The sequence below is a fragment of the Myotis myotis genome, unplaced genomic scaffold, assembly GCF_014108235.1.
Source record: "Myotis myotis isolate mMyoMyo1 unplaced genomic scaffold, mMyoMyo1.p scaffold_m19_p_1, whole genome shotgun sequence".
In the NCBI taxonomy this organism is placed as follows: domain Eukaryota; kingdom Metazoa; phylum Chordata; class Mammalia; order Chiroptera; family Vespertilionidae; genus Myotis; species Myotis myotis.
The window spans coordinates 106,384,025-106,406,362 of record NW_023416313.1 but is presented as its reverse complement, the minus strand read 5'-3'; the positions used below and the strand labels follow the sequence as shown (position 1 = coordinate 106,406,362).

The window sequence follows — 22,338 nt, the reverse complement described above, 5'->3', positions numbered from 1 at the left end:
AATTTGTGCACTGGGCCCCTAGTATAGTAAAACAAACTAAAAAAAGTTTACCTTCAGATGACTCGGTCTCTTTTGGACTTTGGTGCTTCTTTTGGAATTCATGTTACAACCCTTGAAGTCTTCTAATTGTGAGTGTTGGTCAGGAAAATCTTCACTTTCATCACTAGATGACAATTCTAACTATAATTCAATAAAATTATTGCATAAGAAAATATAATTGGGTTATTATATCTTAACTAAAGGCCCGGTGCACAAAAATTTGTGCACTTGGGAGGGTGTCCCTCAGCCTGGCCTGTGCCCTCTCACAGTCTGGGACCCCTCAAGGGATGACCACCTACAGGCTTAGGCCTGCTCCCCAGAGGATTGGGCCTAAGCTGGCAATCAGACATCCCTCTGGCAGCCCGGAAGCCCTCGGGGGATGTCCACTGCCAGCGGGGAGCAGGCCTAAGCTGCAGTCGGACATCCTTAGTGCTGTTGAGGAGGCAGGAGAGGCTACCACCACCACCGCTGTACTGGCAACCTGGCTTGTGGCTGAGCAGAGCTCCCCGCTGTGAGAGCACACTGACCACCAAAGGGCAGCTCCTGCATTGAGCGTCTTCCCCCTGGTGGTCAGTGTGTGTCATAGTGACCAGTCATTCCCAGTCCTTCTGCTGTTAGGGTCAGTTTGCATATTACCCTTTTACTATATAGGATAGAGGCCTGGTGCCTCTATGGGTGGGGAACTCTATGGGTGAGGACCGGCTGGTTTGCCCTGAAGGGTGTCCTGGATCAGGGTGGGGATCCCCACTGGGGTGCCTGGCCAGCCTGGATGAGGGGCTGATGGCTGTTTTCAGGATGGCCACACCCCTTTTAGGGTGGGGATCCCCACTGGGGTGCCTGGCCAGTCTGGGTGAGGGACTGAGGGCTGTTTTCAGGCTGGCCGGCAACTGAAGCTCCCAACCTCTCTTTTTTTTTTTTTTTTTTAATTCTGGGATTTATTTACCTTCTATAATTCAAACTTTGTTGCCGTCACTGGAGCTGAGAGCCAGGCTCCTGCTCGCTCCAGCTCTGAGGCTACGGCCTGCTGAAAGCAGGTATCTGGGGTTTGTTTAGTTTCTATAATTAAAACTTTGTTGCCGTCACTGGAGCTAAGAGCCGGGTTCCTTCTTGCTCCAGCTCTGTGGCCACGGCCTGTTGAAAGCAGGTATCTGGGGTTTGTATAGCTTCTGTAATTGAAACTTTGTTGCTTTCGGAGCTCAGAGCCGGTTCACGGCAGGCGGAGAACCTTGGCTTCCTCCATCACTGGAGCAAGCAAGCCTCCTGCTCACTTCAGCTGCGTGGCTGCCGGCTGCCATCTTGGTTGGGTTAATTTGCATATCTCGCTGATTAGCCAATGGGAGACGTAGCAAAGGTACGGTCAATTACCATGTTTGTCTATTATTAGATAGGATTTACTACTCTCAAAGGATGTTGCTTTTATTTTCTTTTTTAAAGTTGGCCTAACATTTTCTTGTTAGAAAAATAAAATATTCTCACAACCCAGAGCCCTGTTACAAATACATAATACTTAAGAATTGATAAGTACTAAAATACTAAATTAGGCAATATATGTAATACTATTATAACATTCATTCAATTACATCAAATGTATCTGATGGAAACTTGTTTCCTTTAGAAAATCCTGAGGATTTCACAAAATATAATCTATATATATAAAAGCCTAAGTGACCATTATGATGAAATGACTGGAACGACAGGTCGCTATGACATGCACTGACCACCAGGGGGCAGATACTCAATGCAGGAGCTGCCCCCAACCTGCAAGCCTCGATCGCTGATGGGGCCTGCCAGCCAACCTCCCGGTACCTCCCCCTGGCCAGCAGGGCCCCTGGGCTGGGACGGGGAACCAGGGGTAGGTGGGGGCAGATGCGGCCCCTTTCCCAGGGGGGCTGGCTCCCTCCTCAGGGCCAGCAGCCAACCTCCCTGTTCTCTCCCCCCAGATGCAGGCCCTGATCACCCTGGTGCCCACCCACTACAGTGGTGGTTGGCAATCACCTGATCAAGGCCTGCTGGCCAACTTCCTGGGTCCCTCCCCGCTGCCGGTAGGTCCTGATTGCCGAATCTGGGGCTGAGCCCCGGGCTGGGACAAGGAACTGGGGATGGGTGGCGGCGAGGGAAGGAGGAGGCGGGGAGGCAGGGAACCTGATCGGCTGTGATCGCTGGCCAGACCTAGGGACCCCACCAATGCAGAAATTTCATGCACCGGGCCTATAGTTAGGTCTATAAATACAGGTATCAAAATCAGTTCAAACATACAGGAGTCCTTTCAAATCAAAGAACTACTATAAGAAGAACAAATTTTGACTAGGGAGGCCTATCACTATATCTTTTACAGAATAATATAAAACTAATCAAAAGACTCAAAAAAAGTTTATCAATAACATTTCAATTAAAAGGAATAATTTTGGTTTAAAATGGATTCATTACATTATCAATGCTTTATTCATTTCTGGTAAATCAATTAAAGTGACTTTTTCTTGTTTTATATAAGTATAAAAGTGACTTTTCTTGTTTTATATAAGTATAAAAATTAATATGAACTGATTGTATTTTTAATTAATTTTGCATAAAGTATCCTAGATTTCATTAGCGAATTAAAACACACAAGATTTCCTAATCTCAAAATTTAGTTACCAGCTATAAACTGATGACAAATGAATTTCATTAGCTATAAGACCTGCCTCCTACCCAAACTTCATATTCATAGTCACCAATGCTTGCCAGACACTGACACTTCATTATCAAACAAAAAACCTCAAACTCAAACATGTTCCACACTGAACTCAATTCTTTCTTGTCTTCTCTAGGTTTATGACACATGTGCCAAAGAGCCCAAGCCAAACACCAGAGTCATACTGGACTCCTTCCTTTCCTCCTTTCAAACCATTCAGTAAGCAAATGAAAGAATAAGGCCTTCTAAAAACGGATCCAGATTTTTCTCCGTTTTCACTTCCTGGCACTCTTTGTAGAACAGTCCATTTAATAAAGAGATGCTGTTTCCAGCTGTGTCATTCTTCAAGCTCTGTTGACAATGCCTTCCCTTTTCCCTTCTCTTGCCTAAGGCCACATGTGCTTAAGATTTAATAAGGTTTTAACTTCAAGAAGCTTGACAGAGTTCCCAAAATCTAAGGGTTTCTGTTTTCTTATCATTCGACTTAAAAGATTATATTAAAATTATCCATTTCCTTATCTTTCTCTCCTAATAGATTGTAGGTGACTTAAGACAGTTCCAGGATATAATCATTACAGTATCTCCAGCATCTCGCATAGTAGATACACAGTAAGTATTTAATGAACATCTGATGAATTGCTAACATGTATTGACAAAAGTAGAAATTGTTTTTAAAACAAGTATAAAATTAAAATAGAAATTCTAATCACATAGTATTTATTATCCATTTTTCTGCTAACTACACTCCTGTAAGATCATATGTACTTATGTTCACCTATACACATATTATTTTTGTAATATTTATTCTAATTGAATTACTATGCATTATCTATACATCATCTGTTTATATACTTACTTTCTTTGGAGGAACCCTGCGCTTTTTTACAGCATGAAGTGGAGAATCATTTTCACTATATTTCTGATCCTAGATAAATAGATAAAGTAAAGGGTAAAAATAATAAAAAGACGTAAGGAGAAAGAAAAAGCCTGTATATGGTCACATTATTGTAATTACTGAATTACTCACCTCTGGGGATTCTAAAACATTTCCTTTTGCTTTTTTACTCTTTCTTCGGAAAATCTCATCACCTTCACTTTCATTGCTTGTTAATTGTTCATCTATAAAATTTATTTAAAAATAATGAATCTAGTCAATAGATTTAAGTTTATCCAACCACAACTACCTATTTTATTGATGTGTAAATAAGAATTATTTCTGTCACTCTCAAAAAAAGATAAGTTTTACGAAGTTTGGCAAAAAAAATCAGCATGAGAAGAGACCAAAAAATAAATAAAACAGTACCAGTAAGAAAATTAAGAGATGATAACTCTTGCTAATAAACATATTTGACTCAGGTTCATTTTTTAAAAATATAACTGAAAAGAGGCCAGAAGAGTGTAAAACATAATTCTATTAGTCGATGGTTTTAGAATTCATCTCTAAAATCTATGATAGTCTTCCTGCCTTTTTATCTTATTCTTTCTAGTTGAACAAAATAAAGCAAGAAAATGCAAGCTATAAAACAATTTATATAAAGACCTTTTATGTATGTATGTAGCATATATATGTACATATTCATATGTTTTTGTGCACAAGCATGAAATTAAACATTGGTAAGATATCAGCAAAATGCTGTAACTAAAACAACTTATCTGGGGGAATGAAAAGATTGCCAAAAACCAAAAAACAGCCCGAGCCAGTTTGGCTCCGTTGATAAGAGCATCGACCTGCGGACTGAAGGGTCCCAGGTCCGATTCCAGCCAAGGGCACATGCCCGGGTTGCGGGTTCGATCCCCAGAAGGGGGCATGCAGGAGGCAGCCGATCAATGATTCTCTCTCATTATTGATGTTTCTATCTCTCTATCCCTCTCCCTTCCTCTCTGAAATAAAAAAACAAAACAAAAAAACTCTTATGTATGAAATAGATGCTTCAAATATTCAGATACTTAAACCAAAGCTTTAAGTATGTCTTTTCATAAAATTTTGATTGAAGACACTTCTTTGTGTCTTTATGAAACCTACTGTAAGAGCCTTGTTGTTATTTTAAGATACATTCATAAATTATTTGATATATTTCCCCTTCAAGAGGAAAGTCAGAATTCCTCTCCCCTTAAGTATAGGGCAGACTTAGTCACTTGCTTCTAACAAAAGAATATAATGAAAATGAAGGTGCCTTACTTCAGAATCTAGGTCATAAAAGTGATTGCAACCTCATCCTTGCTCTCTCTATGTATCACTCACTCTGGAGGAATGTTACATTATCTATATATATATAAAAGCCTAAGTGGCCGTCCGACCTTTCGACTGGTAGCTATGATGTGCAATGACTACCAGGGGGCAGACGCTCCGACCTACAGCTATGATGTACACTGACCACCATTGGGCAGATACTCAACACAGGAGCTGCCCAGTGACAGCAATTTTGCGAAGTACCCTCTCACACTCCGGGACCCCTCCGGGGATGTCAGACTGCTGGTTTTAGCCCAATCCCCGCAGGCCAGGCCGAGGGACCCCACCTGTTGGAAGGATCCCATTGACTCTGCAGATGCCCTTCAAACCCCGGCGCCGCCCCAGGTGTGGCCAGCTGGGGAGGGACCGTGGGAAGTTGGCACCAGGGCATGTCTGGCCCATCTCGCCCAGTCCCACCCCACTGGCCACTTTCTAATTAATTTCCATTCAATGTGCATGAATCAGTGCACCAGGCCTCTAGTAAGAAAATAAGAAGAAACCCTATGGCCCTGACCGGTGTGACTCAGTTGGTTGAGCGTCATCCCATGCACCAAAAGGTTGATGGTTCAATTCCCAGTCAGGGCTCATACCCAGGTTTCGGGTTTGATCCCTGGTGGGGGTGCATGTGGGAGGCAGCCATTCGATGTTTCTCTCTCACATTGATGTTTCTCTCTATCTCCCCCCACTCTCTCTCTAAAAACACAGTTTAAAAAAATTCTATGGAACCCTAGCGATTTGACTCAGTGGATAGAGCATCGGCCTGTACACTGAAGGGTACTGGGTTCGGTTCCGGTCAAGGGCACATGCCTGGGTTGCGGGCTCAATCCCCAGTAGGGGGCATGCAGGAGGCAGCCAACCAATGCTTCTCTCTCATCACTGGTGTTTCCATCTCTCTCTCCCTCTCCTTTCCTCTCTGAAATCAATAAAAATATATTTTAAGAGAAAATCCTATGGAGAGGCCATGTGGTAAGAAACTGAGGCCTCCCACCAAGAGCAATGTGATCCTCCAAGCTTATCCAAGCCTTCAGATAACTCCATCCCTGACCAACGTCTTGATTGCAACTCCATGAAATATCCTGAGCCAAAACCACTCACTAAGCCGCTCATGAATTTCTGGTCTACAGAAATATGTTTGTTGTTTTAAGCCATTAAATTGGGAGTTGGGTGGGATAATTTATTATGCGCAATAGAGAAATAATACAGGTTGCAGTACCTGGAAACAGTGGATTGCCATACGAAATAACTAAACGATGTAAAGAACTTTAGAACTAGATTAGGGGCAGAAGCTTGAAAGAACTTTTGAGAAGAGTTTTGGTGAAAGCTTAAAGAGACTCAAAGGAATTGTTTATAGCAACAATTTCTATGAAGATCAATGGCTACGTGTGAGAGGTTAAAGTAAGGAAAATCTTATTGGAAATTGGAGGAAAGAGAATCCTTTATGTAATGCCAGAAAGTTTAGCAACCTTCCAGTAACACAGAAAGTAGAAAATGTGCCTAATGAATGAGGTGATCTAGCTAAGGAAATTTCTAGATAAAATGTTTAAGGTGTCATCTGTGCTTCTTGCTGTTAAAGTAAATTACAAGAGGAGAGAGAAGCTAAAGAAAGGACTATTAAATGTGAAACAAACTTGCTGGCTTTTGAAAATTCCCAACTTCTTGAGCTGGCAAACCATGTTACTAGTAAACTAAGAAATCTTCCAGGCAAAGATATAATTTAGAGGATTGCCAGGAAAATACTGTTCAGATACAGCTGAGGATATAACTGTATACAGTAGATCCTCGGGTTAAGTCGGAGATCCGTTCCTACACCTACATCACTCACATGAGCACATACACAGCAGTAATGAAGTGAAACAGTAAAAAAATTTAAAAGAAAAATAACAATTCCTGACCTTTACTTGTGGTAAATAATAAAAAACATAAAGTATATATGTACATACGTCGAAATCATGAAACTTTAAACGAAGTACATCGGAGTCCGACGTAACCCGAGGACTGTCGTCTGTATGCTTTAAGACCTAAGATCAAAAGTGGTGCCTCAGAGTACCACTCAGTCAGATAAAAAGCCCTCTAAACACTTTGGAATGTTTATCACAGATACTCTCAGATAGATCTTCTAAGATTAAAGAACTACAGATAGTCCTAAGGTTACATTGGACTCGACTTACATCAGTTCCTGGTTATGTCACCATCTCCCATTTATTTATAAAAAGAAAAAAAAGTGCCGTCATTTCGATGTATGTACATATGTGCTTTATGTTTTTTATTATTTATTTACCACAAGCAAAGATCAGGAATTATCTTCCTTTAAAATTTTTTTTTTACTGTTTCACTTCCTTACTGCTGTGTATGTATGTGCTCCATGTGAGTGACATAGGTGCTTATGGAGGTGGGTTCCAACTTATGGCGAAACGCATTACATCGCGCCGTAGGAACGGCTCTCCGACATAACCCGAGGACCTATTGTATCTCTAGACATCTCAGCAGAAACCCAAGGTAGAACACCTAGCTCCAAAAGATTTGTGGGCAAGCTAGTGTCTAATGCAGTGGTTCTCAACCTTCCTAATGCCGCGACCCTTTAATAAAGTTCCTCATGTTGTGGTGACCCCCAACCATAAAATTATTTTCGTTGCTACTTCATAACTGTAATTTTGCTACTGTTATGAATCGTAATGTAAATATCTGATATGCAGGATGTATTTTCATTGTTCGCGACCCACAGGTTGAGAACCGTCTAATGGAATGAATCCCAATAAGATTCACAAGAAATCCAAAAATTTGTGAGAATTATATGGGAAGAAACACAGCCAGCTACAACTAAAAGGGGCAGAGACAGAACAAAATAGAAAGAGGGCTTTGGATTCCCAAATTTTTACTGAAAGAAAGTATGCAGAGAAAACTCCACAGGTGCTGTCTGTGAAAAAGGATGCTACCAAGCATCCAGAGAACAAAGAACCATGAGAATTATTACCAGGCTTTGAATCTTAATCAAAGAACTTCTAATCCTACTTCTGCTGGATTTTAGAGTTGCTATGGACTAGAGATCCCTGTGTGCCTCTATCTCCCCTCCCCACGTTGAACAACCCATCTTGAAAGCAGAGTATCCATGCCCAGTCAAGACTTCAAATAGCTGCAACCACAGGTGAAATCTGGATTATAACCTCATTAGAAATCCTACGCTAAACCACCCAATTAAGAAACTCATGAATTCCTAAACTATAGAAACTGTGAGATGGATGTTTATTTTAATCCACTAAATTTCTGGGCGTAATCTGTTACAGAGTAATAAAAAACTAACACAGCTGGTGTGGCTCAGTGGTTGAACGCTGATCCAGGAACCAAAAGGTCACTGGTTCGATTCCTGGTCAGTGCACATGCCCCGGTTGAGGGCTCAATCCCCAGTGGGGGCTGTGCAGGAAGCAGCTGATCTTGATTGATGATGTTTCTCTCTCATCAATGTTTCTATCTCTCTATCCCTCTCCCTTCTTCTCTCTCTAAAAATCAATAAAAACATTAAAAAACATTTTTAAAATATATTTTATTGATTTTTACAGAGAGGAAGGGAGAGGGATAGAGAGTTAGAAATATCGATGGGAGAGAAACATCGATCAGCTGCCTCCTGCACACCTCTCACTGGGGATGTGCCCGCAACCAAGGTACGTGCCCTTGACGGGAATCAAACCTGGGACGTTTCAGTCCACAGGCCGACGCTATCCACTGAGCCAAACCGGTCAGGGCTAAAAAATAAATTTTTTAAAAAAGAAAGAAAACTAACATAAATTTACATAGTAAATTTCTCTTCATACTCTATGACAATAAAACATCTACCCAGACAGATAAACTTGAATAAATCCTTTTTATAAATGAGCACTCTATAATCCAACTTTTTCTTTTTTCATTATCTTCTAAGGCAGCTAGAATTAAATGCAGGACTCAGTTATAATAACCAAGTAATTCCAGAAGGCTTTCCTTTTAACTATAGCATCTATCACTGTATTTTCTTGTTTTTCTGTATCTGTGTAAAATTAGCTCACAGAAATGCAGATTCCCCAAGAACTTCTGTGCTCTTATCTCAATCCTCCAATTAGTATTGCTTCTCAACTATTTTGCTATATAATCCCTTTTCTTTACACTATCCCCTCAAAATCTTACACTTGCCTTCTTGTGCTTTCCCCCACTATTTTATAACATCTAAATTCTCATTTTATTACTTTCAACATATCCATATTCCCACGGAGCCAAAATGAAAATTTACATGTAAAAATCTAATCTAATCCACTTCAACATTTTGACATTTTCTGTATCTCCTAAACATCCACTATCTTAATATTCCTTTAGTAATTCTTTACACATTTTACTGTATTCAAAAGTGTATGTCACACAATTGTTTGTTTTACAGTCAAAGGCTAGGGCCAAATCTTACACTTCTATATTTCACAGTGTAATACCTCTCCAATGGCATGCATGACATAAATATATATGTAGATAAAATAATCACTAAGCATCAACTGTAAAAATATAGAATACATCAATTATCTAACTCAACACACCATAAACTGAGCAATTACATTTTGAAAAATTACAGAAGTTTATCTAGAGTAATTATTCTAGAAAGATGAAATCTTACCTCCAGAATGACAGGATTGATGTAGATTGATTTGTTCCCCGTTTTTAGCCTTTTCTATAAAAAGTCCTGAATCATCAAAAGTTGAGTTCAATGTTTCTTTGAAACTTTGTGAATTTACTTTATTAGAATCTAGTGTCCTAGGCATTTCCTTTCTCCTTTTAGAGTTCAATGTGCTTGATTTAGAAAGAGGTGTACTCATAACTTTTTCCCCAACTGGCAAAGAAAACTGAGAATAACCAGGCAACATAAATTGCTTATTGTTTGCTATACTCAATGGAAAACGTGAAGAAGTTGGACTCTGCTTATCTTCACTTGATGAGATAGTAACGGTTCTACTCCTAGAACTATCAACATGATCTCTTGTTATTACTGCTCGATTTGAAACATAACTTGCATCACTTATCTCCTTGATATCTAAACATCTTCCAGGTAGATCATCTAAAGTTTTATTCTTATTTGTATTTGATGCATGTTCTAATATTTCATCATCAGAATCTGGAATACAAAATCCTAAATCAAAGGTAACAGAAAATAAATCCTTAGAGCAGTCAAGAACATATTCATCACTCTTCAGTTTTTCCTCATGTACACCTGTCAAATCTTCATGAGATTTAGTATTAGTATCATAGGTAATTTGATCTTGGGGTTCAGAATTATTTTCTAACAAAAGTTCATCAGAAATTAAGAACTGAGAAACCAGTGCCATTTTGTTTATACATGTTTTGTCTGACACATGTAAAGATTTGCATTCATTATTTGAGGGAGAAAGGCTCATATCATTAAATTCTGTATTATCTTCTTCAAATAGTGGTAAACTCTCATCCTGATCTGTGAACAATACTTGAAGCCCATTGTTATCAACACCACAATTGTTTTCTTCATCTAAGTATTGTGGAGGGCCTGTGTTTATTTGAGTATGATTGTTGGTTACTAAAGATTCATTTTCAACATCTTTACGTACCTTATCATCATAGTCACAGAAGCTGGGCTCATCAACAATCTTATTAGTTGTACTATAAAGGCAACTTTTTTCAGAAGGATGATTAATAAATTTAAGTGAATTCAATTCTAAATTCTGTTGAGAACTGACAGTTGCATGTGATATCAAACAGGTAGATTTATTGTTTTGTAAATACTCTGTGCAGGGTGGGTAAAGCAAATTTTCAAGTGCAGAACCCTTAGTAATTTCATGTTCCAAAACTGAGAGTTCACTGAGAGGTGGAGGAGAATGAGATAAAAATCTCTCTACATTAACTAGTACCTCTTTTGTAAGTGAATAACAATTATAAAATTGGTCATCTGTTCCAGCTATAACAAGCTCTTCCTCAAATGGAAGAAATAAGTTATATAAAACAGATTTCTCATCACTGAAACTGTTATAACCAGAATCTAAAAAACTTCCAGTAAATGAATTAGTAGATTTATTTGTAATCTGACATTCTGTTAATAATCTACATGGCTGATTAACAACATTTTCATCAACAGCACATGTGGCAGCAACTTCATCTATATCTAATGCTCTTTTATCATTTAGGTCTACCTGAAAAAGATTTTCAACAGCAGAATTGCCATCAGTATCTAAAGAATCCATAACAACATCATTATTTTCTTTTTTAGGCTGATCTTTTTTCCGTTTTTTAGAAGCTTTTTTCTTAAGAGAGACAATTTTAGTAGGTTTGATATGAGTCTGTTTAAAAATTTCAGCACATTCTTCATCAGATTCTGTCACTGAGAATAAATTGCCTTCATTTATATTCCTTATAAATGAATATTTCTTGTTACTAGTAAAGGTGCCATTGGCAAGAAGATTAGATTTGTTCTTGGGAGCACTAAATGTTGAGCTAACATCTTCCATTTGTAAATAAGATTTAATTTCCAATTCATAGCTGCATTCTCCCTATAAAGAAATGAAAAGGTCACAAGAAAACAAAACAAGCCAATTCTAAGAGATGAGTTTTACTCTATGTTAAAATATTTCCCAAACAATATTATTCAAATGATTTTCTTATACCTTAAAAAATTATTCTGATAAATAAAATTATAAATGAAATGACTGTGACATTAACATAAATTTCTTTAATCCATTAATATTTTTGTTTCCCCAGTACTTAATACATGGAAGACCCATGATAGCTATTTGTAGAAAGAACAAATTTAGTGAATGTATAAAATAAGATTATAGACACTAAGTTTTTTCACTTCTAACATTTAATTGAACAATTATTCTAATTTCCTAAAAATACATACTTAAGAAATTAATATATATAAATGTAAAGCACACATCTATATGTTAAATTACTCTCCTTTTGAAAGTAAACTAAGAAGAGCTTTTAGAACATCTGAAATGATACTTGTATGTTTACTACAGGCTAGAATAGACTATTTTATTTCCAGTTTCATTTTTTAAATTTATCTTTATTATTGAAAGTATTACAGATGTCCCCCTTTTTTTTCCCCATTCACCCTCTCCAGCCTGCTCCCATGCCCCTCCTCAGGCCTTCACCACACTATTGTCTGTCTCCATGGGCTATGCTTATATGCATATAGGATTTTTGGTTAATCTCTCCCCACGCAACCCCCATCCCTGCCTTCTCTCTGAGAATCATCAGTCTGTTCCATGCTTCTATGTCTCTGGATCTATTTTGCTCATCGGTTTATTTTGTTCATCAGTTTATTTTGTTCATTAGATTCCACATATGAGCATTTTTAAGAAGTTTCCCAACCAAGAACTCTTATAGTGAATTTCTAAGTCACTATAATTTCTTAAATATCTCTAAGTTTAAAATGACAGTCCCCACCACTCCTGGCTCATCCTTCCCTCTTCCCCATGAAGGCTACTTTAATCATGATTCCTCTACTACTCAGGGACTTAGGCAATTAACTCTTCACTTTTTGAATAAATACAATAAATATTAATGTGAGGATGTCTGTTTCGCTGGTAGTATATATGCTCCCCACTGACATAATATCTTTTTAAATGTTTTTATTAATTTTAGAGAGCAAGAGGGAGGAGAGAGAGAGAAAGAAAAAGAGAGATATCAATCAGCTGTCTCCCGCATGCCCCCTACTGGGGATTAAGCACAAAACCTGGGCATATGCCCTGACTGGGAATCCAACCCATGACCCTTTGGTACAGGGGATGACACTCAACCCACTGAGAAACACTGGCCAGGGCTGACAAACTATTTTTTTTAAATATATTTTATTGATTTTTTACAGAGAGGAAGGGAGAGAGATAGAGAGTTAGAAACATCGATGAGAGAGAAACATTAATCAGCTGCCTTCTGCACATCTCCTACTGGGGATGTGCCCGCAACCGCGGTATATGCCCTTGACCGGAATCAAACCTGGGACCCTTCAGTCCGCAGGCCGACGCTCTATCCACTGAGCCAAACCGGTTTCGGCTGACAAAATATTTTATCTGGCTTCTTCCCTGATGTAGCGCAAGGCCAAGAACAGAACATGGTATATAGAGGACACTAAATAAATATGTTAATTTGATGGCACAGGTTTTGCTGGTATTCACAACTAATTTATATATTTACATATACTATTCATGAATGATAACTAATAATAAAAAGAGCAGCTACAAGCTACTGAGTACTTACTATGTGCCATTACAGTTCTAAATGGTTTATGCATATCAAGTCTTTTAATCCTACAACAACCATGTAAAGAAGGTATTAATATTATTCCCATTTTATAGATGAAACTGAGGCATAAAGAGGTTAAGTGTCTTACAAATGCACAATTAGTATGAGGTAGTGTTTGGATTCTAACCCAGGCATTTTGGATTTCACTCTTGAATAGGTTCATCATTCTGACCCTCTCAAAGAATAATAATCAAGAAACTACTCAAGGAATCAACAATTCTCTAAACTACCACCAGGATATAAGAGGTATACCAAATAACCTATGTCACAGACAACATCTCAATATATCTCATCTAACAAAAATCCTAAATTACAAAGTTTATATAAATCATTACATAAATTAAAATTTACTCTGGTCATTAGAGGCCTACCAAATACAATGAGTTTGACTGGTCAAAGACAAAATGTGAGTGCCATGGATAAAATCCAAAATGAATGATTCCCAAGCTTGTATTTAGGTTTTTCAGACTATTTGTTTCTCAATGGGAAAATGCTTATGAATAAATACAAGGGTTTAAACAACTTTACTTCCACTGCCAAAGGAACTGCTCTAATTTTCACTGACTTTTAAAACCACACTTGAGACAACATGGTCTAATAAAGTTGAATTAGATCCAAAAGTAAAAAACTAGATCCCTTTTCCCAACCCAGGGTCATATAAACAACTAGAGGCCTAATGCACGAAATTCATGCAAGGGGCTTGGCCGCAGCCACCGCTGCTGCCACCACCCCCACTTCATCCAGAAGGACGTCCGGTCTAATTAGCAAATTATGCTTTTATTATTATAGATATTACATTCTGCTTGTTTCTTGGTTCTTCAATGTAAGACCAAAATAAAGGATAGCTCCCTCTTCCTGACAAGGAATTTCAACTAATTTTAATTAAGTTGAAATTAATATATTACAATGCTGGTTAAAGTTAATTTACTTGAGAAGAACAGCATTACATTTAATTGAAAACAGCAACTGCTGCCCTAGCCAGTTTGGCTCAGTGGATAAAGCGTCAGTCTGCGAACTGAAGAGTCCTGGGTTTGATTCCGGTCAAGGGCACATGCCTGGGTTGCGGGCTCAGTCCCCAGGAGGGGACATGCAGGAGGCAGCTAACCAATGATTCTCTCTCATCATTGATGTTTCAATCTCTCCCTTTCCCTTCCTCTCTGAAATCAATAAAGATATTTAAAAAAAAAAAACAACAACAACCCACAGCAACTGCTAAAGAGATTTTTGATAATTAAATTTCATTAATGTCTTAAAACATTATTGCAATGGCAGAAAAATCAAAGTGATGCAAACAGGAAGATTAGGATTAATTTACTCATATGTGCATACCTTGGATAAGATGTGGCCATCCACGTGCCAATTCTAAATGACCATTACAGCTAATAAAGTTAGAAGCCTAAAGCAAAGAGTGGCTGAAAGGATCCTGTTCCTATTAAAAATCTTCTGTGCTAGCATTTGTTATTGATAGGGGTGGGGGTGAGGGGGAATGGTGAGGCACTAGTAATGCTCATAGATATTATTAATCACGTCCTGTCTTGATCAAAGAAAGTGGACCCTGACCTGGTTGCTGTGTTTGGAAACTGATCCCGCTCTGTGAGTTTGTCCCAGGAATGCTGTCCATTCTCCAATTCCAAGAATGGGATAAGCTGTTTGCCATGGTTAAAAGATTAACTACCTTGTCATTGGACTTCAAGATTCTGGGAGTGGACACACTGACCACATACTCTGCAGCCCTCATCCTGCTACACCCTCCCTGCTGCACACAGCTTTTCTTTCCTATCCCTATGTAATGAGCCAACTGGTGGGAGATGTTGGGGCAGTTTTTTAAGGTGCCATACCTGCTACTCTCTGCTACTGACAACTAGAATAAATAAGTGCTCATAAAAGATTCAACCTTGTTATCTGTTTACTGGCTTAGTGGCGACAGGCAGTAATGGAACCTTTGTGTCCAGTATCATTACCAGACTAAAGGGGTTTGTTTGCCTGTGAGCACCAAAGCCCAATAAGACACTAACAGGGATTTGCAGCAAAGACATAAGGGTTTATTTTTAGGAAGGGGCCCCCGCCCTGAGATAGGTGAGCTCCGCAATGTTTCCAGGCAATGGGTTATATAGGGGAAACATCATTAACCATGATGATGAAGGCCCTGGTCTCTAGGGTAGGAGTCATTGATCACTGCACCTGGTCCTGATGTCAGCCATGGTATCACTTCAGCTGGTTTTGCTGCTTTTCTGGGCCTGGAGCTGAAATATAACTGAGACCTAGATGTTATCTCTACTTTGACTAAAATTCTGTCCCTGTAGTCATCTGTCCCGAAGCTTTATTCCTAAGAGTATTTGATGCCAAGTCCTGAGGCCTCAATAATTAAGGGAGTAGACATGCAAGGAAGAAGGAGGCAGGTGAGTCAGTGTGCTGGGTGGGGCTAGTTTGAATCAAAAGTAAAAAAACGGAGAACATTTCCTATTTCTGCGGGTTATGCAAGAAATTGACTGTCCAGGTCAAGATGAATATGTGAATGGCTGGGGAATGCTACAGAGCTTTCTAAAATGGTGGCAAGTGAGCTTCAACTACAAATGATCTGAACAAAGAAAAATATTTATAAAACATAGAAGCATGGAACAGACCATCAAACCTCAGAGAGAAGGCAGGGGAGGGTGGATGGGAAGAGATCAACCAAAGAACTTGTATGCATATATGCATAACCCATGGACACAGACAATAGGGTGGTGACGACCTGGGGTGGGAGGGTAGGCTAGAAGAGGTCAATGGGGAGAAAAGAGGGCATATGTAATACTTTCAACAATAAAGATTTTTTTTAAAGTTTACTCTGGTCTATCAATATTTACAGATATTCCTCTAATTAATTCTACTTCTTCTATGACAGAAAACTGGTTCATTATTGAGATCACAAAGAGCTATATAGAAAAAAAATAGTCCACCTATCATTTATAATCATACTTTATAAATCATCATTTATAATCATCAATATCATTTATAATAAATACTAATTTCTAATTTTTTAAAATTGATTTGAGAGAGGGAGAGGGAAAGGAAGAATAAGAGAGAGGGAGGGGGAGTGGGGGAGTGGGGAAGGGAGGGGGGAGAGAGAGAGAGAGAGAGAAAGAGAGAGACATCAATCATTTTGCCTGCTGAGCAGGGTCCAAACCCGCAACCTGGGCATATGCCCTAACCAGGAATTGAACCACCGACCTTCCAGTGCATGGGATGATGCTCAACCAACTGAGCCACACTGGCCAAGGCAATACTTGTTTCTTATAATAATGACTTCAAATTAAGGAGAATAAAGATTAAGTATTCTACTTTCACATCATACCAGCAAGAGAAAATTACAAAAAAAAACCTACCTCGCCAGATGGCGTGGCTCAGTGGTTAAGCATCAACATATGAACCAGAAGGTCAGGGCACATGCCCAGGTGGACCCCCAGTAGGCAGCCAATCAATGATTCTCTATCATTATGTTTTTTAATATATTTTATTGATTTTTTACAGAGAGGAAGGGAGAGGGATAGAGAGTTAGAAACATCGATGAGAGAGAAACATCGATCAGCTGCCTCCTGCACACTCCCCACTGGGGATGTGCCCGCAACCAAGGTACATGCCCTTGACCGGAATCGAACCTGGGACCTTTGAGTCCGCAGGCCAATGCTCTGTCCCCTGAGCCAAACCGGTTAGGGCTCTCTATCATTATTGATGTTTTTATCTCTCTCCCTCTCCCTTCCTCTCTGAAATCAATAAAATATATATTTTTTAATTATGAAAAAACCTACCTCTTCATGTCTCATTCCTTCTATCATTTGCATAATGCTTATAAAATGATGGCATCGATCTGAATGGTCAACTTGATATGTAGGAAAAGGATGATCTTGCCACAGTCTCCATTCAGATAGAGAGAGTTGACGAATTCCAATGGTTGGTTCTTGAGTCTTGATTAATGATTTTTAAAATAGTAAAAGGGATAAAAACACTCACAAACTGATGTTTAAAAAAACATTTAATACACAAATATCAGCCTAACATAAATAATATGAACTCATTTTGATACTTTCAACTAAAATCTCAGAAGAAAAAAAAAATAATTTTATAAAGTACAAAGCTGCCCTTTAAATACATTTTTAAAATAAATATTACATGAGTTACTAGTTGACCATATTCCTGTTTATGTAGTTCCATGTTGAGTAATATTTAAGAAAAATGTGTGGTTTCAAAACTGCTATTTATATCTAATAATCTAATAAGGAGGCATTGATAATCTCTCAGTGATACTAATCCTAATTCTTCATGCCTGCTACCATGCCTTTTCCAGTTAGTGAATAAAAAATACAAATCCTGGTACTCGCTTCGGCAGCACATCTACTAAAACTGGAACGATGCAGAGGAGATTAGCATGGCCCCTGCGCAAGGATGACATGCAAATTCATGAAGCATTTCATATTTTTAAACAATTAAGAATTTTTTAAAAAATCCTGAATAGCCATATTTTTCAAGCACTACATATCTTCTAAAAGGAATCTTTCCTGAGGTTGTTTTTCCAGCTTTTTGGGTACAAAAGTAACCTTTGACAAATTCCCTTGGCTTTCATTAAGTTTACTAATAATTTGTTCTTAAAACAAAATAAATCATAGCATCCAAATAAAAGTTTCAAAACTGAAAATAAACACCAGTTTGTACACAGATGCTCATGATAGTATAATTTTATGTTAGTAACAGATTGAAAAGAATTCTAGTCCTGGCTGGGTAGCTCAGTTGATTAGAGCACCATCCCAATACCCCAATGTTGCAGGTTTGACCCCCAGTGAGGGCACATACAAGAATCAAACAATAAATGCATAAATAAGTGGAATGAGTTGATGTTTCTTTCTCTCTCTCTCTCTCTCTCTCTCTCTCTCTCTCTCTCTCATACATTTTTAAAAAAAGGATTCTAAAACACAATAGGGAAACAGTCAAAATATGGTATACTGCAGGGTAATATAACAATCATGTAAATTTTGCCTATACAGAAATGTCCATATGGCATAAAGTAATAAAGAAAAGGCAGAATAGCCCATCCAGTGTAGCTCAATGGTTGAGTGTCAACCTATGAACCAGGAGGTCACAGTTTGATTCCTGGTCGGTGTACATGCCTGGGTTGCGGGCTCAGTTCCCAGTATGCAGGAGGCAGCCAATCAACAATTCTCTCTTATCATTGATGTTTCTCTCTCTCCATCTCCCTTCCTCCCTGAAATCAATAAAAATATATATTTTTTAAAAAGGCAGAACTTATATAAATATATTATGGTCATGTAAATATATATATACACAATAAAGAATATAAGAAAATTAGAAGTTTTACAAACTTAGAGTTTAATAATCTCTTAAAAACTATTTATATTCTTAAATTTTTAAGGTGCTATTCTGATCATGAACATTCTCCTTACTCCTAAAGCTACTGCATAATCACTATAAAGGACATCGGAAAACATGTTTCACTTACTGATCTGTTATCCTCATTTTGAAAACACAGAAACTGAACTTGAGGCAATGTTATTTCCTTAATTTCATCACTGTCTCTCAATCTATAAAGTCTGTTCCATAATTTAAATTCTTCTTCTGATAAGAACCAATCCTTCTTTGAATTACTTTGTCTCAATCCTATAAAGTTAAAAAGTAATTGAAAAGAAGTTTAAAAAAATCTGCCAGACAAACACAAGATATACATAACTCTGTCTACTTATCTCTGCTAAAATCATTGACTCTATTCATTAAAAATAGTATTCTTCCTATAACCACTCTAGTTATCACTTCCTACTTGTATATATCTCCTACACTTCTCTCACTTCTTTGAAAGAATTAGTGAACCCTTCTGTCTAGGAGCCCAGGAGCTAAACTTTGCTAATGGCCTAATTAACAGAACAGAGCCAGATAGCTAGGGTCATTCTTGTATTCTTTTGGACTTTCTCTATTTTGTTGTCTAAGACCTGACATGAAACAGTCAGATAACATACAAATAGAAACTAGTGTCATGATTCCATCATAACGTTATTAGAAAGGTAATCTGAAACTTGGGATAGGGGGGACTCCAAAACAATAAAGGGTTTTTAGATGGCCTTAAATTAGGATTGTGGGATGGAGTGGTGGAAAAGATCTACTGCTTTAAGAAAATAATGTAATAATATTATTTTAAAAAAACACAACAGAGTAAATTAGCCCTTTTGAAGTCCATAATCTCTCTATAGGAAAATTAATTGCCAAGCTGGGAAGGATAAACAGTATAAAGCAGAAACTCCGGCCAAATACAGATGAGGGCAGAAATAAAATTTAGAAAGACTACTGAATTAGGAAACAGGAAACTTCTGTCTTAGCTATTCCCAAATAGTATAACAATAAGGGGTTTGACATAAGTGCTCTCTCAGGTCCCTTTTAGATCTAACAATCTGAACCTCTAAGACTTCTGAAATAGGAAAGTATTCAACTTTCCTAGTCACTTTAAATAAATTCCTCTAAGACCACATGAATTATGTACTAATATATAGGACAATACATTTATACATACAATCTGGGCAAGATGAATCACTAACACTTGAAAACTCTGGAAAAATGGGGGAAAAGTACAGAAAAATGAACATAAGCTAGTATCTCAATTTTTTAAAAATGACAGGTATTAGAATTTTACTAATATATATGACTAGAGGCCTAGTGCACGGATTCGTGCACCAGTGAGGTCCCTTGGCCTGGTCTTCGCCCTCTCGCAATCCGGGACCCCTCGGGTGATGTCAGACTGCTGGTTTTGGCCTGATCTCTGCTGCGCCTGCTGCTGCTGCTTGGTAGCTGCCGCAGAGGCGGGAGAGGCTTGCGCCTCCACAGCTGCGCTTGCCAGCCGTGAGCCCAGCATCTGGCGCCCACCGGTCAGCTGAGTGGCGCTCTCACTATAGGAGCGCACTGACCACCAGAAGGCAGCTCCTGTGTTGAGTGTCTGCCCCCTGGTGGTCAGTGCACATCATAGCAACCGGTCGACTAGTCGTTTGGTTGTTTAGGCTTTTATATATATAGATTGCCTAACCACTAAGCTGTATACCCAAAACCAAAGCATAATGAAAAAATTTTAAATAAGTAAAAATAACCCAGTTTATACTAAAAAAAAAAAAAAGTTGGTTAGAATGTTATCCCAATATGCCAAGGTTGTAGGTTTGATCCCTGGTCAGGGCACATAAAAGAATCAACCAATGAATACACAAATAAGTGGAACAATAATCTATGTTTCTCTCCCTTCCTCTCTCTAATCAATAAAAATAAAATTTAAAAATATTACAAAAAAATTTTACTAACAAAATTTTCCATCCATTCCAAGTAGCATTTTAGAAACAATTATTAAACATATGCTTAATTAACATTTATAAAAATACAAGAATAAGTTATGCCAACCTAATCAAGTTTTGATGCTATTATTAGTTTAATAAGCTCAAAAGAATTCAAAATACATGCCATCTTTTCATCTGAATAAAAAATTTGGCAAAGTCTTGTAAAATGACAAAAATATTCCTACTAAGTGGATTTGTATTAGGTTTAATAGGCATATCCAAAAAGCATTGATTAAGGGAAAGAACATTAAAAAATTTAAGTGAATCCAAAGCAGGTGACTAGGAAGGAAAGGACCTGGAAAACTCATGGTTTGAAACCTTGAGAGGTACTATCTTCAAATACATAAACAATTGCTACATCGGTAAACCAAGGATCCTAACTATTCTTTGTATCTAGAAGACAAAACTAAATCAATGTGAACAAGATGCAAAGACAGATTTTTCAACATAAGGAACTTTCTTCTATATAGGGCTGTTCAACAATGGAATGAACAAACAAAAAAACTGCCCTAGCCAGTTTGGTTCAGTTAGTAGAGCATTGGACCAAGGACTAAAAGGCTGAGGGTTCGATTGCCAATCAAGGACACGTAACTTGGTTACAGGCTCCATCCCTGGCCCTGGTCGGGTGTGTGGTGAGTGCAGGAGGCAGCCAATCGATGTGTCTCTCACATCAATGTTTTTCTCTCTCCCCCACCTCACCTCACTTCCACTCTCTCTAAAAAAATAATAAATCAATGGAAAAAATGCCCTCGGGTAAGGATTGAAATACCATTTCCTTTGACACAGATATTCAAGTTGAGGCTGAATATTCATTAACAGGAAGCACTCCTACTTTGACATGTAATTGGAACAGATGACTGACCCCCAAGGTTCCTTCCAAATTTTAAAATTACATGTTTTTATGATTCCTTAAAAGCCTTTTTAAAGACTAAATTCAAAAGAACCATTTTAGTTTCTCATTTTTTCATAGTGCTAATACTTCAAGGTATTTTCTTGATATCACCAAAATCTCTGCAGTGTTTAGGCTAGCCACACTTTCATTACTAACTATGCTCCCTGAGACCAACCAAAGCATGTTTCTCACTGACTCAGTATCACTAATAACTTGGTCTAACTTCACCACAATTTTAAAAAGAAAAAAAAAATGCTTTCTCCTTCACAGAAAGGGAAAAACCACTCTCTCCCTTTTTTAGAACAATTCCAGAGACACCTAATGTTTGCAAATCATTTCTTCAACCCTTTGGTGTATATGCGAATCTTTGTAAAGGCTAAGAAGCCTCTAGCCAGCTTTTCAACCAGAAATGTTTATCTTTTTCTTTTTAAAAATATTTCTATTGATTTTATTTATTTATTTATTAAGAGAGAGAGGAAGTGAGAGGGAGAGAAACATAGATCAGCTGCCTCCTGCTCAATGGAGCAACTGGCAACTCTTCAGTGCCGGGATGATACCCAACCAACTGAACCACAGGGGCCAGGGCCAGAGATGTTTTTCTTAAGGGTCTTGGAGCTGTCTCTTTGAAATGTAAATATCAAGAAAGACATTGTTGCCCTGGCCGGTTTGGCTCAGTGGATGAAGCATCAGCCTGCGGACTCAGGGGCCCCAGGTTCGATTCCGGTTGAGGGCATGTGCCTTGGTTGCCGGCACATCCCCAGTGGGGAGTGTGCAGGAGGCAGCTGATCGATGTTTCTCTCCCATCGATGTTTCTAACTCTCTATCCCTCTCCCTTCCTCTCTGTAAAAAATCAATAAAAAATATTTAAAAA

General features: G+C 38.3%; 1 protein-coding gene and 1 non-coding gene across 10 annotated transcripts in view; one reads left to right on the top strand and one right to left on the bottom strand.

The window, feature by feature from the left end:
- FANCM (FA complementation group M) overlaps positions 1–22,338 on the bottom strand; it is an 88,779-nt gene that overhangs the window by 16,204 nt on the left and 50,237 nt on the right. For 5 of the 9 annotated variants that reach the window (XM_036346967.1, XM_036346975.1, XM_036346960.1 and 2 more), the window contains 6 exons: positions 18,712–18,869; positions 17,009–17,164; positions 9,568–11,464; positions 3,738–3,829; positions 3,567–3,635; positions 52–180 (listed from right to left, as the gene is read on the bottom strand). In XM_036346967.1, coding sequence (XP_036202860.1) covers positions 52–180; positions 3,567–3,635; positions 3,738–3,829; positions 9,568–11,464; positions 17,009–17,164; positions 18,712–18,869 — 2,501 coding nt within the window. Of the gene's footprint in view, positions 1–51; positions 181–3,566; positions 3,636–3,737; positions 3,830–9,567; positions 11,465–17,008; positions 17,165–18,711; positions 18,870–19,770; positions 19,807–22,338 lie in introns of those variants that run through there. The other 4 variants (XR_004973728.1, XR_004973731.1, XR_004973729.1 and 1 more) reach the window with 4 other exon arrangements.
- Positions 17,571–17,677, top strand: LOC118661243. Its single transcript, XR_004969226.1, has one exon. It is a non-coding gene; the product is annotated as a U6 spliceosomal RNA (small nuclear RNA).